The 15,242-nt window shown below is 48.4% G+C and overlaps 4 protein-coding genes across 4 annotated transcripts; 3 read left to right on the top strand and 1 right to left on the bottom strand.

Moving 5' to 3' along the window:
• Positions 1-947: 947 nt before the first annotated feature.
• On the top strand, positions 948-6,476 carry BKA55DRAFT_666536 (glycosyl hydrolase family 3 N terminal domain-containing protein; the record flags this gene model as incomplete). Its single annotated transcript, XM_046197782.1, has 10 exons — positions 948-967; positions 1,019-1,208; positions 1,296-1,350; positions 1,399-1,776; positions 1,890-2,103; positions 2,149-2,879; positions 3,351-3,663; positions 3,742-4,175; positions 4,222-4,310; positions 4,358-6,476. The coding sequence occupies 10 exons, from the start codon at positions 948-950 to the stop codon at positions 6,236-6,238; spliced, it is 4,305 nt and encodes a 1,434-aa protein (XP_046044862.1). The 3' UTR covers positions 6,239-6,476.
• A 1,478-nt stretch (positions 6,477-7,954) lies between these two features.
• On the top strand, positions 7,955-10,420 carry BKA55DRAFT_578457 (uncharacterized protein). The gene has a single exon (XM_046193712.1). It carries the CDS (start codon positions 8,218-8,220, stop codon positions 10,255-10,257), a length of 2,040 nt encoding a protein of 679 aa, XP_046044861.1. The 5' UTR covers positions 7,955-8,217; the 3' UTR covers positions 10,258-10,420.
• An 874-nt stretch (positions 10,421-11,294) lies between these two features.
• On the bottom strand, positions 11,295-12,820 carry BKA55DRAFT_651296 (S-adenosyl-L-methionine-dependent methyltransferase). Its single transcript, XM_046197320.1, has 2 exons — positions 11,783-12,820; positions 11,295-11,706 (listed from the first exon to the last, which is right to left on the bottom strand). The coding sequence occupies exons 1-2, from the start codon at positions 12,666-12,668 to the stop codon at positions 11,381-11,383; spliced, it is 1,212 nt and encodes a 403-aa protein (XP_046044860.1). The 5' UTR covers positions 12,669-12,820; the 3' UTR covers positions 11,295-11,380.
• A 349-nt stretch (positions 12,821-13,169) lies between these two features.
• Positions 13,170-14,656, top strand: BKA55DRAFT_520778 (S-adenosyl-L-methionine-dependent methyltransferase; the record flags this gene model as incomplete). Its single annotated transcript, XM_046188457.1, has 9 exons — positions 13,170-13,217; positions 13,267-13,293; positions 13,364-13,472; positions 13,510-13,656; positions 13,731-13,774; positions 13,837-13,874; positions 13,930-14,070; positions 14,120-14,539; positions 14,620-14,656. 9 exons carry the CDS (start codon positions 13,170-13,172, stop codon positions 14,654-14,656), a joined length of 1,011 nt encoding a protein of 336 aa, XP_046044859.1.
• Between the last annotated feature and the right edge of the window lie 586 nt (positions 14,657-15,242).

Genomic DNA, 15,242 nt, shown 5'->3' with positions numbered 1-15,242 from the left:
AGATACTGCGTTCTGATTTGGCCATCTTGAGGCCCCACCTACCCTGCAGTTCTTGCAAGATCTTTCGCTGCTTTTCGAGCGTTCGAACTTTCAGAAAAGTACTAGCAATGATTCAGAAATAAATTCCTCTAAAACTACTTATAATTTCCAAACAATCTTATTATTCTCATATATTCGGCTGCTGTATTGCGTTTCAGTACCTCCCGTCTGCAAGAGCTTCATCCTCAGCCCTGGGTACGTGGGCACTCCCCAGCCCAGTAGTTGTTCGTCAATCATTTTTGATAGCCTTGAAATTAGACCTCGACTTGTTCATGTTCAAACAGCCGGTCATGTGGCTATATTGAAATGGTCTGCCGTTCATTTATAATCGATTTAGCTTAATATTGATAGTAAGTCTGCCAACGTAAGCACGATCCGGATAAAGTCACCAGTGCTTAGACAAAAGCTTTGAGACAATATTTCTACACCTATGGCTGTATCGGTGAGACATTGTAAGATGATTATCAAGCAGTAAGATTCTATGTCAGATTTTTAGCATGCCATCGCTCGAACTTGCGTCCCGATTTCAGCCCTGACACTGATACATAAAAAGCCTAACCCAGATCGCAATCCTTGCAGCAGTTTGTCACCAAAGTGAAACTATTCATGAGGAAGATGATCAAATCGAGAGTCTCGCTAAGCAACCAGTGTTCAAATGGCGTTGAAAATGATCAGATCTTAATGCATTGCTTATCTTCTGATAGGCGAATGCGGAGGATAGTGCGAGTGCGAATGCGACGCTGCAAATAACGTAATACTTCGATGCGGCCGTATTACATGGTGTGATGCCCACTGTAATATTGATAGATTACTTTCAGACTACTTAAGAGGCTCTGGAAACCTAGCAACATCGGAAATGGCGCCAAGAATTTGTCGAGAGGTTATGAGTGATCATGGCTGGCACGGTAATGAATCCTCAAGAGTCCATGTCAGTACATCATAACAGTCGTAGAGCCAAGGGTTGCTGACAATAAGTTAGACACGAAGAGAAAACTAAACAGCCGGTCAATGCTTCTGTAGAGACTGAAAGCAAGGAGAAGTCGAATTCGCCGGCGGATCTTGAGGCAGGGGTTCGTCAAAATGAGACTGTTGACGGAGAACCAGCACAGGAGGAAGAGGATACCTACCTTCATGGATTGCCTCTAGTACTAATGACACTTTCACTTATGGTTGGTGTATTGATGATTGCTCTGGACAACAGCATCATTGGCAAGAGTCTCTTTCTCCATTCTTGGCATCCTACTGACTGATTAAAGCTACTGCTATCCCAAAGATCACAAGCAAGTTCGATAGTCTTGGTGACGTTGGTAAGTACACCAGTTCCTCGAAACAAATCCTTCTGCTGATAGTCCCCCATAGCCTGGTATGCATCGGCCTATCTCCTTACCCAAATGTCCTTCCAACCTACCTTCGGCAAGATATACACCTTCTTCAACCTGAAATGGGTGTACTTGATATCTTCAATCATATTTGAAGGGGGTTCTATACTTTGTGCTGCCGCACCGAGTTCACCAGCCTTTATCATCGGGAGGGCCATTTCTGGGCTTGGCGCCGCAGGTATCTTCTGCGGCGCTATGATCATCATTTCCAAGATTGTGGAGATGAGAAAAAGACCATTACTGTTAGCTATAATCTCCAGTATGTATGGCATTGCTTCGGTCATCGGTCCTTCGCTTGGTGGTGTTTTCACTCATTCCAAGCAACTCACTTGGCGATTCTGTTTTTGGATCAACTTGCGTAAGTCTTCCTTTCACAAAATCTCATCTGGGAGTTACTAATCTTTAGCGAAGCATTGGGTGCCATCATGGCTCTCATCATTTGTTTTTACTATCCTCTCTCACTCGGCGAAGCTTCAGATGGCGACCATACCCTCAAGGAAAAGATACTTGGCCTCGGCCTAAAAAGCGCGGCGATTCTTGCAGGAACTCTGATATGTCTCTTCCTGGCTCTACAATGGGGAGGCACCAAACATCCTTGGTCCGATTCACGTGTCTGGGGCTGTCTACTTGGCTTTAGTCTTCTTCTAATGCTTTTCGTCTATATCCAAGTACGACAAGGAGAAGCGTAAGTGCCCTTAATATCTGACGTCGTTGTCGCTGACTCATATAGTGCGTTGATCCGCCCTCGCATCATCTCACAGAGATCTGTCTTCCTTGGATGCCTCTTTTCGGCATTGTATCAAGGAGCTATGACTACGCAAACGTATCATCTCCCGTTCTATTTCCAGGCTGTCAAGGGGGTGGATCCCCAAACATCTGGTGTTGATATTCTACCCCATGGGGTCACCGTCACGGTAGCTACTCTTATCACCGGCTCCATCATTACTTGGCTGGGATACTACGTACCATTTATGTGGGCTGGCTCAGCAATCTTCACAACTGGTGCAGGTCTGTTGTACACGATCTCACAAAACACCCCAATGGCGAGATGGTTTGGCTACGAAGTTCTAGCTGGAGCTGGCTTCGGTATAGCAATCCAGATTCCAATCTTCGCTGTACAAGTCGTCTTGGACGCAGGGGACATTCCCCTGGGAACAGTGCTGATCATCCTATCTCAAGCCCTGGGAGGTTCAGTGGGTCTATCCATCTCCCAAAACGTCTTCCAGAACTCTCTCCGCCAAAGGCTAAAGACAATACCCGATATTGACGTCCAAGCTGTTATCGCTGCAGGCGGGACTGATTTGGAACATGCCGTGTCGGCTGATTCTCTCGCCTACGTCAGAGATGCGTTTAGGTATGGTATCTCGAATGCTTTCCTTGTCTCGACGGCACTTGGCAGCGTCGCCTTTTTGGCCAGTATCGGAATGGAACGAAAAAGGATCAAGTCAAAGAAGGAAGGAGGTGAGTAAACGACCTCGTGGTCAACCCTTGGAGGTGATGAAGAGGGTGTATAGCGACGGCTATATAGCCGAGCGGGGAAGGATAGTATGAGGCCGATGTCAACTATGATGCATAGATAGCACGCATCTCGAGCCTATCTTGATTGAATCACATGTTTCTTCGGCATTTCTATTCTCGAGAGAATAGCATGTTTCGTTTCTCTCACCGTTTTCGGCAGTGAATTAATTCAGCTGATCTTCATCTCCCCCTGTTGGTGGCTCGGATGATATACCCTCTTTGGCTTTATCGACTCCGTCGAGTGGCATTTCCGCGAACCTGATTGGGCAATTAACAACTAAAATCAAGGTTTCGTTCGGAATTCCATGCGCTCTTCACGGCACATTCACACATGACCATATAATTCGGAGATAGTGTACGAATTGGATGCTAGATTCGGTGAAATAAGGTTGATCATATGTTACTAGATACTAGTTGACTTGTATAAGACCGCACGGCCTTTCGATGTTTCTATCTTCTCTAGTCGAGGCTCAATTGATACGAAAATGACTCTCGCTAAGGTTGCTTTCACTCTGGTCAATTTGGTGGCTGTGGGTTCAGCTGCGAAGAATGTGGCGGATGGATTTGTTGCTGCACCATACTACCCAGCTCCTTATGGAGGATGGGATGAATCTTGGGCAGCTAGCTATGCCAGAGCTAAGAAGATGGTTGACTCTATGACGTTGGCTGAAAAGACCAACATCACAGCTGGCACAGGTCTCTTTATGGGTAAGAAAGACAATCTGAGGTGAAATATACTAGCCACTAACAAGAAGCAGGGTACGACTCTTTGTCTCTCACTTGACTACTTATACTGACATAATAGTCCTTGCAACGGTAACACTGGATCGGCTGATCGTGTTGGCTTCCCTCAACTCTGTCTCAATGACGCTGCCAATGGCGTTCGACTAGCCGATAACGTCACCGTCTTCCCAGATGGAATCACAGCAGGTGCAACATTCGACAAGAAACTCATGTATGAGCGCGGTGTGGCAATTGGAAAGGAAGCACGTGGTAAGGGCGTGAATGTCTGGCTCGGTCCTTCAGTTGGGCCTATCGGTCGCAAGCCAAAGGGCGGACGCAACTGGGAAGGCTTTGGGGCGGACCCAGCGCTGCAAGGTATTGGTGCACGAGAGACGATCAAGGGTGTTCAAGAGCAGGGAGTCATTGCTACGGTCAAGCATCTTATTGGTAATGAGCAGGAGATGTATCGACGACAGACTACTGATGTTGTATCTCCTGCATACTCGGCAAACATTGGTGAGATCATTCCTCGTCCCTGATATTGCGTTGCTAACCATAATAGATGACCGAACCATGCATGAGCTGTATCTCTGGCCTTTTGCTGAGGCAGTAAAAGTTGGAGTTGGAGCGACCATGACAGCTTATAACCGAGTTGGTCTATCTAAAGTCTCTCACTCACCATGGCTAACAAAGTCTAGGTCAACGGCACTATATCCAGCGAGCACTCATATCTCATCAACGCCTTGTTGAAAGAAGAGCTCGGCTTCCAAGGCTTCGTCATGACAGATTGGCTCTCTCAAATCACCGGTGTCCAATCAGCCATTGCAGGGATGGACATGAGCATGCCCGGTGATCCTATCATCCCTCTCTTCGGCCGGTCATTATGGATGTACGAACTGACCAGGTCGGCACTCAATGGATCAGTTCCCATGTCGAGACTAAACGACATGGCTACTCGTATCGTGGCAACTTGGTATCAGTTCGAACAAGACAAGGACTTTCCATCTGTCAATTTTGACACCAACACATACGACAGAGTCGGTCCTCTGTATCCAGCAGCATGGCCCAATTCACCCTCAGGAGTCGTCAACCAGTATGTTCAAGTCCAGGACGACCATGACGAGATTGCCCGACAGATCGCCCAAGACGCTATCACTCTCCTCAAGAACGACGACAAACTTCTTCCTCTCAGCACCAAGAGCCCACTAAAGGTATTCGGCACTGGAGCGCAGACCAACCCCGATGGCGCTAACGCCTGCGTCGATCGAAGCTGCAACAAGGGCACATTGGGTCAAGGTTGGGGATCGGGTACAGTCGACTACATGTATCTCGATGACCCCATCGGCGCCATCAAGAAGGAAGCAGGAGACGTCACATTTTACAACACTGACAAGTTTCCATCTGTTCCGAGCCCTTCCGGTGACGATGTTGCAATTGTCTTCGTTACCTCAGATTCGGGTGAGAATCAGTACACGGTTGAGGGTAACAACGGTGATCGGAATGCGGACAAATTGAACGTATGGCATAACGGCGATGCGCTTATTAAAGCTGCCGCGGATAAGTACAAGAATGTTGTCGTTGTCATTCACACTGTCGGGCCTGTTCTCGTTGATCAATGGATTGACCTTCCATCGGTCAAGGCTGTCTTGGTTGCTCATCTTCCCGGACAAGAGGCTGGAAAGTCTCTCACTAATATCCTGTTTGGTGAAGTGTCGCCGAGTGGTCACTTACCCTATTCCATCACGAAGAAGGAAGAGGACATGCCCGAGAGTGTGACCAAGCTCATTGACTCAGGCTTCGTCGATGCGCCGCAAGATACTTACAGTGAGGGATTGTTCATCGACTACCGCTGGCTCAACAAGGAAAAGATTCGACCTCGATATGCATTTGGCCATGGGCTGAGCTACACTAACTTCACCTACACCAACGCGACCATCAAGAGAGGTACCCAGCTAAGCCAGTATCCTCCCAAGCGACCCGCAAAAGGAAAGGTTCTGGACTATTCGCAAGACATTCCAGACTACAAAGAAGCGATTAAACCCAGCAGCTTTAAAACCGTCTGGCGCTACCTATACTCTTGGCTGTCCGAATCCGACGCAAAGTCCGCCGCCGCAAAAGCCGAGACATCCAAATACCCTTACCCAGACGGCTACTCCACCGCGCAGAAGACGGCTCTTCCCAAAGCCGGCGGTGTTTCAGGCGGCAACCCTGCTCTCTGGGACGAAGCTTATACTCTGTCTGTAGTGGTGACTAACGCAGGTTCCAAATTCTCCGGCAAAGCTTCTGTGCAGGCCTACGTCCAATTTCCGAGCGTTGCCGGATACGAGACTCCCACTATTCAGCTGCGCGACTTTGAAAAGACCAAAGTTTTAGAGCCTGGCTCGAGTGAAACCGTGCAATTGACTTTGACCAGGAAGGACTTGAGCGTCTGGGATGTGAAGGCTCAGGACTGGCTTGTCCTTGATGGGGAGTTTAAGATTTGGCTGGGGTCTGCAAGCGACAAGTTGGATGCTGTCTGCTTCACGGATGATTTGGGCTGTGAGCACGACGTTAAGGGACCAGTATCATACGATTCGTAGATATCCCGAAATCAATCTGAGGAGAACCGAGGCTGCAGCTGGGGATTGATGTGATTCTAGGCTTGGGGAATTAGCTCTGATCTGTCAAAACGCCATGGTTGATCATCATATTTTGACCAGGCTGTGCTGCAGCTTAATAGGGGAATTCTTTACGGTTTGACCAATAGCAAATTTTCCTGATAGTCAAATTATGAAAATGCGCATTATGTGCATATCTACCGCCCACTAAACTTTGCACAGAGTTTCAGGTCGGACAAGAAATCTATTTTAGTGGAACACCCTGTCGTCATCGTGTTGCGATAACGAAATATGGAACTTTTTGAAACGCAGATTTCTCGCGCTTAGGTAATTAGAGTCCACAATATCGAAATACCGTCTTCTCGTTGGAAGTAAATTCAGTGGAGTCTGTCTCAAATCTTGGTGCTAATTTGCGGATCAGAAAAGCTGCCTGGCCTGGCGATCGGGAGGGAGTCAAGATTGAGCCCCAGGCGCCACTTGTTTATCGTAAATCGCCCGTAGTGCGGAATTTTTGGTGAACGGGCGGCGCGATATGGAAATTAAGTGGCGGCTACCTCTTCATTTCTGCTACTGTTAGGCACTGTAATTGTCAGTGAAAGACGTCAGATGTAACGTCGACCCTTGTATGATTGTCCTCCATTTTCCCGGAATCCTTGGGCGAATCTTCCCCGCCTTAACCGGCGCGTCGGGGTAACTTTTTTTTTTTTTTTGAGTGAGACAAGAAGAGGGAGGATAAATTCCGCTGACCTTTCACGCTCTCCTCTTGATGAGATCCTCGAGCTAACGAATCAACGGTCTTTTGGGGCACTCGTTAGGCCGATCACCAGAGCCAGGGCCAGGGCCAGGGGTACCTTACAGTGGGGTACGCCATGGGACAATCTTGTCTCGGGCGAGAACGTGCAAGTGTTTGCTTGGCCAGTCTCGTTACCCAAAATAAGCATTCTTTGCGCCACGAGCAGGGTCTATACGAAGCGACTTGCATTCGATCTGCACGTCGCTTCTGTGATTTCATAATATTGCAGCCTCAAGTTGGTTGCAAGAATAAGCACCAGAGGCTGCCCCTCTCGACTAGACACTGCATCGGTGAGGTGAAGGACAGGGGAATATGTATAAGCAAGTCGGTTTAAATCACTCAATCAGTCAGGATCTTTTACTTTTATCCTGCACGTGAGCTCTCTCTTGTCTCACGTCATCTCTTTGCACGCACACGTGTATACGAACCCCTCTGGACATCAGTCATAGTCGCAGCCGCACTCAGGGCCAGACCTAAGTAGACCCGGCCCGGGCAGCCAACACACTAGCTCAAGCGCCTACCCCAACACAATGAATGACGATGTACTTACTTTTGGCCTTGGTGGCTGCATCTTACTGACATTCACTGATTGGCCTCGCCGTTTCAGCTTACAGGGGTCATACTGTACATACGCACATTAGCCTGCAGCAAGTCTTTGCTGTATTCGGGGCTAACGACGGCCAATCTCGTGGTGTGAACTGTTGAGATGGCGATGGCAGCTCGTTACTCATGAAACTAACTTGGTGTGCAGCCGAACAGTTGAGTTTGCTTCTGATTGCCCAAGCGTTGACGCCTCAACTGAACGGGCCAATGTAACTTGCAGTTCCCGGCACCCGATGACTTTTTCCGCCTGTGCGCCTTTGTTCAGCCCGTCCCTTCATAAAAAGTTCAACTCTGTTTTTTTTTTTTTTTTACCGTCCTCTTCCATGTTTAGTAACGCCCGAACAAAAAGAATGGGTGTGCACACTGCATCGGGCTGCATATTGTGCAGGTCTATTGCATGTACCTATTTAGGGGCGTCGTAAATAAAACGAAATCAATAAATATGCATCGTCCGTCTCCTAGCCCTTTCTTCCTCTTCAGCCCACTCGTTCACTCCCGCTCTCGTTTCCTCTCTCTTTTTGCCACTCTTGGTTTAGGCTTGTGACTGTCGCTCATCCCTTCCAAGATGAAGTCTTTCTACACCTTGGCTTTGTGCCTTGGTGCCTTCTTCAATGCAGTCACTGCCATTCCGCCGGAGGAGCAGGGACAACAGCCTGGAAAGTTCGCTGCTGCTCCCCCGGTTGGTTCAAACCCCATTGACCGCAAGGGATGGACTGTCAAGTGTTCCAGCCAGGCTTCAAATTACCCCTGTGGTAGAGCCATTGATGGTGACAAGAACACCTTCTGGCAGACTCCCTATGGCACAACCAATACGCCGCCTCCTCACACCATCACCATTGACATGAAGCAGACTCAGTATGTCAGTGGTCTTCAGATTACACCTCGCCAGGATGGCAACACCCGTAACTGGATTGGTCGCCATGAAGTCTACCTCAGCTCTGATGGCACCAACTGGGGAAAGCCCGTTGCCTTTGGAACCTACTGGGGAGACAAGTACCCCTGGATCACAAATTTTGAGACACAGCCTGCTCGCTATCTTCGTTTTGTTGCCCTTTCCAACGTAAATGACGACTATCCTTGGATTGCTATCGCCGACTTTGTTGTCTACAACGCTCTCAAGTACAGCCCTCCTGCGAAGGGTCTTGGAAAATGGGGTCCTACTCTTGACTTCCCCGTCATTCCCGTCGCTGGCGCCGTTGAGCCTGTCTCTGGAAAGGTAGTCATCTGGTCTGCTTACCGTTATGACGCTTTCCAAGGCACCACTCCCCGTGGTGGCTTCACTCTCACTTCTATCTGGGACCCCAAGACTAACGTCATCTCCAACCGCAATGTTTCCAACAACCATCACGACATGTTCTGCCCTGGTATTTCCATGGATGGCGAGGGACAGATTGTCGTTACTGGCGGCAACGACGCCAAGAAGACTACTATTCTCATGCCTGACGGTAACTGGGTTCCTGGCCCTGACATGCAGATTGCCCGTGGTTACCAATCATCTGCTACTTGCTCTGACGGCCGTGTTTTCACCATCGGTGGTTCATGGAGCGGTCCCCGTGGCGGCAAGAACGGTGAAATCTACGACCCCAAGGCCAAGACCTGGACCTCCCTTCCCAAGTGTCTCGTTGGCCCTATGCTCACCAAGGACAAGGAGGGTGTCTACAAGGCTGACAACCATGCTTGGCTCTTTGGCTGGAAGAAGAACAGTGTTTTCCAGGCTGGTCCCAGCACAGCTATGAACTGGTACTACACCGCGAGGGGAACTCAGGGTGACACCAAGGCTGCTGGCACTCGACGAAAGAATGGCAGAATTGACCCTGACTCCATGAACGGCAATGTTGCCATGTATGACGCCCTCAATGGCAAGATTCTCACCTTTGGCGGTGCTACCAGCTACCAGCAAGCTCCTGCCACCGCCAACGCTCACGTTCTCACCATTGACGAGCCTGGTGCCATCGCCCAAACCGCTCTCGTTGGCAACAACGGCGCTGGCATTCACGCTCGTGTCTTCGCTACCTCTGTCATCCTCCCTGATGGAAACGTCTTCATCACTGGCGGCCAATCCTACTCCGACCCCTTCACCGACACCAACGCTCAGCTCGAGCCTGAGATGTTCATTTCATCCTCCAACACGTTCACCAAGCAACAACCCAACACTATTCCCCGCACGTATCACAGTATGTCTCTGCTGCTGCCGGATGCTACTGTCTTCAACGGTGGCGGTGGTCTTTGCGGTGGCTGCAAGACCAACCACTTTGACGCTCAGATCTTCACCCCTCAGTATCTCCTGGATGGCAACGGTAACCTCGCTACCCGCCCTAAGATCACTGCTGTTTCGGCCACCACTGCCAAGGTCGGCAGCACCATCACCGTCACTGCCAACAGCGCCATCAAGAGCGCTTCGCTCATTCGATATGGAACTGCGACACATGTTGTCAACACTGATCAACGCCGTATCCCTTTGGCCTTGACAGGTGCTGGTACCAACAAGTACTCCTTCAAGATCCCTAATGATTCTGGTATTGCCCTCCCTGGCTACTGGATGCTTTTCGTCCTCAACAACGCTGGTGTTCCCAGCGTTGCCAGCACCATTAAGGTCACTGTTTGATATAATGTCTACATTGCGACAAAAATGATTTCTTTGCATTTATAATACTAGCGAGGATAGTACAAGTATCCTAATTCTTTATGTACATACTTTGATACCAATTGCAATTGGATATATCGACACAGACGTCATGCTACTATCTAATACAGATTTCTTGCATCAATTTCACTGGATGCCTTCCAATGTGACTGCACTTCTCCCAGCTGCAATAACTAATTGCCGAGCTTACACTCATCATCCTGATCATGACGCTAGAGATAGTAGAACCGTATTCAAATGCCGACAAAGTTTACCATCAGATCCATGTTAACCTTCGTGATCGGGTCAAACCGTCATCCGTAGATGCTCATGAATTACGCAATACGAGCCAAGAGAAGTCAAAACTGTCTTAGACCGACGTTTGGCCCATTGCGCTGGGATATCCCGACATATCAAGAACACGGAACCCTTAAGACATTTGCCTGTTCAGTGATACTAGTGGCCATTGAGTTTACACCAACCCGGGAACCAGGTTCATAATGCCGACAATTAGAGTTTTGAGGCTTTACGGGTAAAGGCTGCAGAAGCATTGCACATGACACCATCAGACGACAGAAATAGATACATTGCGTGTCACTGTATGTTGCGACCCTGTGGCTCACCCGAATGCAAGCCATGTTCGGCACGTACGGGAAAGCACTGCGTTCCTGCAGAGACATGCAGATGGCTTAAGCAGGATCGGGATGAAGAGCGCTCGGACGGTGCGTAAGTTATGCAGCTGACTGTCATTCATAAATGTGGCACAGACGTGAAGGAGCTATGTAAGACTGACGACCAGTTAGTCGTGATGGGTGTCAACAGGATGACATGGCTTGTACACGAGGCAACTCTACGACATCTAGCACTGAAACTCTCTAACCAATCTGGGAAATATCCTATTTGTTGAGAATGACTGCGTCATGATTGTTGGCAGCTTCTCAGAGCCGTAACTTTCATGTCTCATATGGAGTCTTCAACAGTTCGACTGCACAGATAACTTCAAATAAATAGAACAATTTAGAACGTCAAATAAATATGAAGCATACAAGGACAACAGCGATTTAAGGAACATTCACCATTTTCTTGCCACGTAGCCCAAGACCGCTTACTCAGTCTTCTTCAACCTCGCCTCCAACATCACAGTACATCCATAAGAAGAAGGGTAGATCTTAACCAACTCCAGACCAGCAGCTTCAAAGATCTCTTCAAAATCGGCCTTCTTCTTCTCCTGGCCCGTCATGGCGAGAAGTGCAAAGTCGAGCCAGTACAGATCTGTGAACTTGTCTTTCTCAACCATGTCAGGAATCAGCTGGTCGCAGATTATCAGGCGAGAATCGGGTCCCATGGCAGATGCGGTGTTCTTGACGAATTCGATACAGACTGGAGTATAAAAGTCGTGGAGGAAGCGTCGCATGAAGTAAATACGGGCGTCTGTGAATAATTAGTCATTGCTGTCAAAAGAAAGGCCTAGATATGATGGGCATATCAACCACATGGCAATACGTACTCTTGACAGGCTGTGGTGTAAAGGCATCATAAGTCATAAGCTCAAAGTCTGGGTATTCCTTGGGGTCCATCGAGTCGATGACACCGGGGAGGTCCTGTAAGATATACTTGGCGTCGAAAGCATCCCCAATATCTTTTCGAATGGCGATGCACGACTGACCACGGCCAGCGCCGATATCCACCAGGAAGGGTCGTTCAGGATCCTGAGCCACTTCGTCCTTGAGCGATGCAAATGGGAACATGCCAACGACAGGCATCAGCTCATCAACAGCAACCATATTGGCATTCCACAGCTCGCGTCGCTCAGGATCAGGATCCATCTCTAGCAGCTCATAGTATGACTTTCCGAGATGCTCCTTGCCAACCGAGTAAACGGCAGGGGACTTGGTAAGGTCGAATACATCCTCAGGTTTGTGAGACTTGAGATATTCAGGAAGATGCATCCAAGCACGACTAAACTCCAATACAATCATGAAGAAAGAGCCGAGGCCCCTGGGGTTCAAAATCCGCGAAAGCTCATTATGAGCATAGGTATCGGGCGCCGTCTCTACAAACACACCATGATTAACAGCAACACGATAAATGCGCTGAATCACAGTAGTAGCCACATTTGTAATGCGAGCCAATTCCTCAGCGGTGATGGGACTGCCATCTTCGGGCATGGCGTGGTATGCCCGAATTCCAAGAATGGTATGGAAAGCGCATCCGAGACTGAATTGCTCCATTAGGTGTGTCATCTGGTCCATGGGATCCTGGAATGCTGAGCGAACTGCTTGTGTCTGCTTGAGGACATTTTGGTGGCTGATGGGATCATCCTCGTATGATTCGAGCTGGGCGACTAGTTTCTTTGCCTCTTCGAGGGCCTTTTCAGCTTTGGGATGAACCATTGTAAATATTTGAGTCTTTGAAGATATTGAGAGGTGGCTTGAAGGATTCAATCACTGGGTCTAGATTTGCGTAGATGGCAAATGTCACCGCATGTTCCGTAGACCATGTGAATAGTATATTCACTTAAGAGTACTTGAGGCGGGGCAGCAGCAACAGCCAAGGAAGAATTCAGATCATATCAGTCCATGAGTGTTTGCTTCCTTACAAGACAGGTTAGTAAGTGGGTATATATCCAGCCGAGGTTGCTTGACCCCCGGGTAAAGTGCCTCAACCATGCAGATCACGACCCAATCAGAATACTATATCCGTAATAAACTGGAGTTTGAACTGCGGCACGGTCCAGGTGATGGAAGGCTTGGTCCGGTGGGAGTTATCGCAGTATCGAGGAGAATTATCACTATGGCGAGTTTGTTTCAATATTTGCTCAAATTCTCCTTTCAACCGTGTCCACTTTGCATGTTTTTGATGCACAAACGATTGTGATACCAACGGTGGTGGTCATGTCATCTCCTCGTGCGCCTGAAGAAGAGGTAATCCAACCTGACACTGTAAGTTTATTTCCTGTAAGGCTGAATCGGACTAAACGTATTTGTCTAGGCTTTGCAGAGTGTCACCGACGATGAGGTTAGTGGGCCCAACGATGCGACTCACCCAAATGTCTCCACCTGCTAACCAACAATGTGGTGAAACATAGGCTTACGACAATGAGAGTGAACGGTCATCTTTGACGTCTCTCACTTCGTCTATCCTTCATGGAAAGGTTGAGGGAGGAAGAACTTATGCCGTTTATGGCAAAGAAGGTTGTCCATCCTGGAAATCTGCCTGGCTAGTACTAATAAGGCTCAGAGTACGGGTTGCCGATGGATGAGGCTGAGCTTGATCGCATCGATATGTGTCATGCTAAATATTGTGCTTTGATCGGAAAAAACCGTTATTTATCGCCTATAGAAAAGCCTCAGAGGATTCTGGATCTTGGTTGCGGGACAGGTTCGTTGAAATTCGCGTTTCCAATGCGAAAGTGCTGGATTGACAGCGATACACTAACTAATATTACCTTGTAGGGATATGGTCGATTGAAATGGCCGAAGAATTTCCTTCTGCAGAGGTTAGGACATGGTCTCACTGGCAACGGTTACATCGGAGGAACAATAACTGACGAGCTCCCAGGTCATTGGTACGGATGTTGCACCGACACAACCTGACTGGTAAGTGATCGATTTGATCACGCCTGTGAAACTGCCCGACACTGATGTTTGACAGGGTACCACCTAATTGTCATTTTGAGGTCGACGATATTGAAAGGGAGTGGACGTGGAGAGAAGACAGCTTTGACTTTGTCTTTGCCCGCGATCTTCTACTAGCAATTCGAGACTGGCCAGCCTTGATTGACCAAACATACACGTAAGCCCTAACTATTTTCTCATACGATCTCAACAACTAATCCCACCAGACATCTCAGAGGGGGAGGCTGGGTCGAGTTCCAAGCCATCGTCGGCGTCCTCGGCTGTGATGACGACTCCATCCCCGAAGACAGCTATCTCCGCAAATTCTCAACAATGATGGAGCAGGGCTCCGCGAAATTCGGTGCCAGTCTGACAGATCCCATGCGATGGAAAGGCTGGCTTGAAGAACGCGGATACCAAAACGTCACAGAACGAGTTTTCAAGCTTCCGTTTAATCCATGGCCTAAGGATCCACGCATGAAACTTCTGGGAGCGTGGGAGATGGAGAATCTTCTCAGTGGACTTGAGGCCATGGTAACGAGGATGTTTCAGAAGGGTCTTGGGTGGACAGATGCTGAAGTCACTGTCTTCCTTGCCTTTTTGAGAAAGGAAATTAAGAATCCCAGGATGCATGGGTACTGGCCTTAGTAAGTTGCCCAAAAGATCTTCGCTTCTCCCAAGGGAGCAAGCTAGTTAGCTCTCTTGATCATTTCTAACATGTCTGTAGCTATGTTGTCTACGCACAGAAGCCAAAGGAGGACTAACGGCAACAAGATTGAAGTCTCTGTCGAGAGTAGATTCGCTACTAGCATCTGAAGATGAGATATAGCAAGTAGAATGACCAGTACTAGGTATTTGACGAGAAACTCAATCGGATCATTGGTATTCTCATTATTTGACTCTCCATTACCCTGTAGATTAGGTTTGTCAACTCATTTGAGGTCAGCGTCACATTTTACGCTCAGACCTTTCCCCTGCTTCTCGCGTGGCGATCAGGGGTAAGTAGAATTAGGACATTGTCTCACAGAGTTATCTTTCTGGAATCTTTCGACGGGTTCTCTGCCATTATCTATCCTTCTGGCTGAGAACAGATTACTCGAAGCAAGGGGGAGATTCCGTGATCATGTAGCCCCATGCCGAAGTATCGTTGATAACTCATTTAACTTCTGCACAACCCTCCTGCTGTAAGACGTCATTTGGTGCCCGACATAGGTGAAGTCGCTCGAGTCTGTGCGTCTTGCGTACATATGTACAACGACTTAGATGCAAAGGGTGACTCAAGATTCCCGTGACAGACATATCATGCGTCTACCCTGAAACCGTTTTGACAGCTGGATGTCATTGCGAAAC

The sequence above is a fragment of the Fusarium redolens genome (assembly GCF_020744475.1).
Source record: "Fusarium redolens strain MPI-CAGE-AT-0023 chromosome Unknown BKA55scaffold_16, whole genome shotgun sequence".
Taxonomy (NCBI): domain Eukaryota; kingdom Fungi; phylum Ascomycota; class Sordariomycetes; order Hypocreales; family Nectriaceae; genus Fusarium; species Fusarium redolens.
This window is presented reverse-complemented; position numbering and strand designations above follow the sequence as displayed.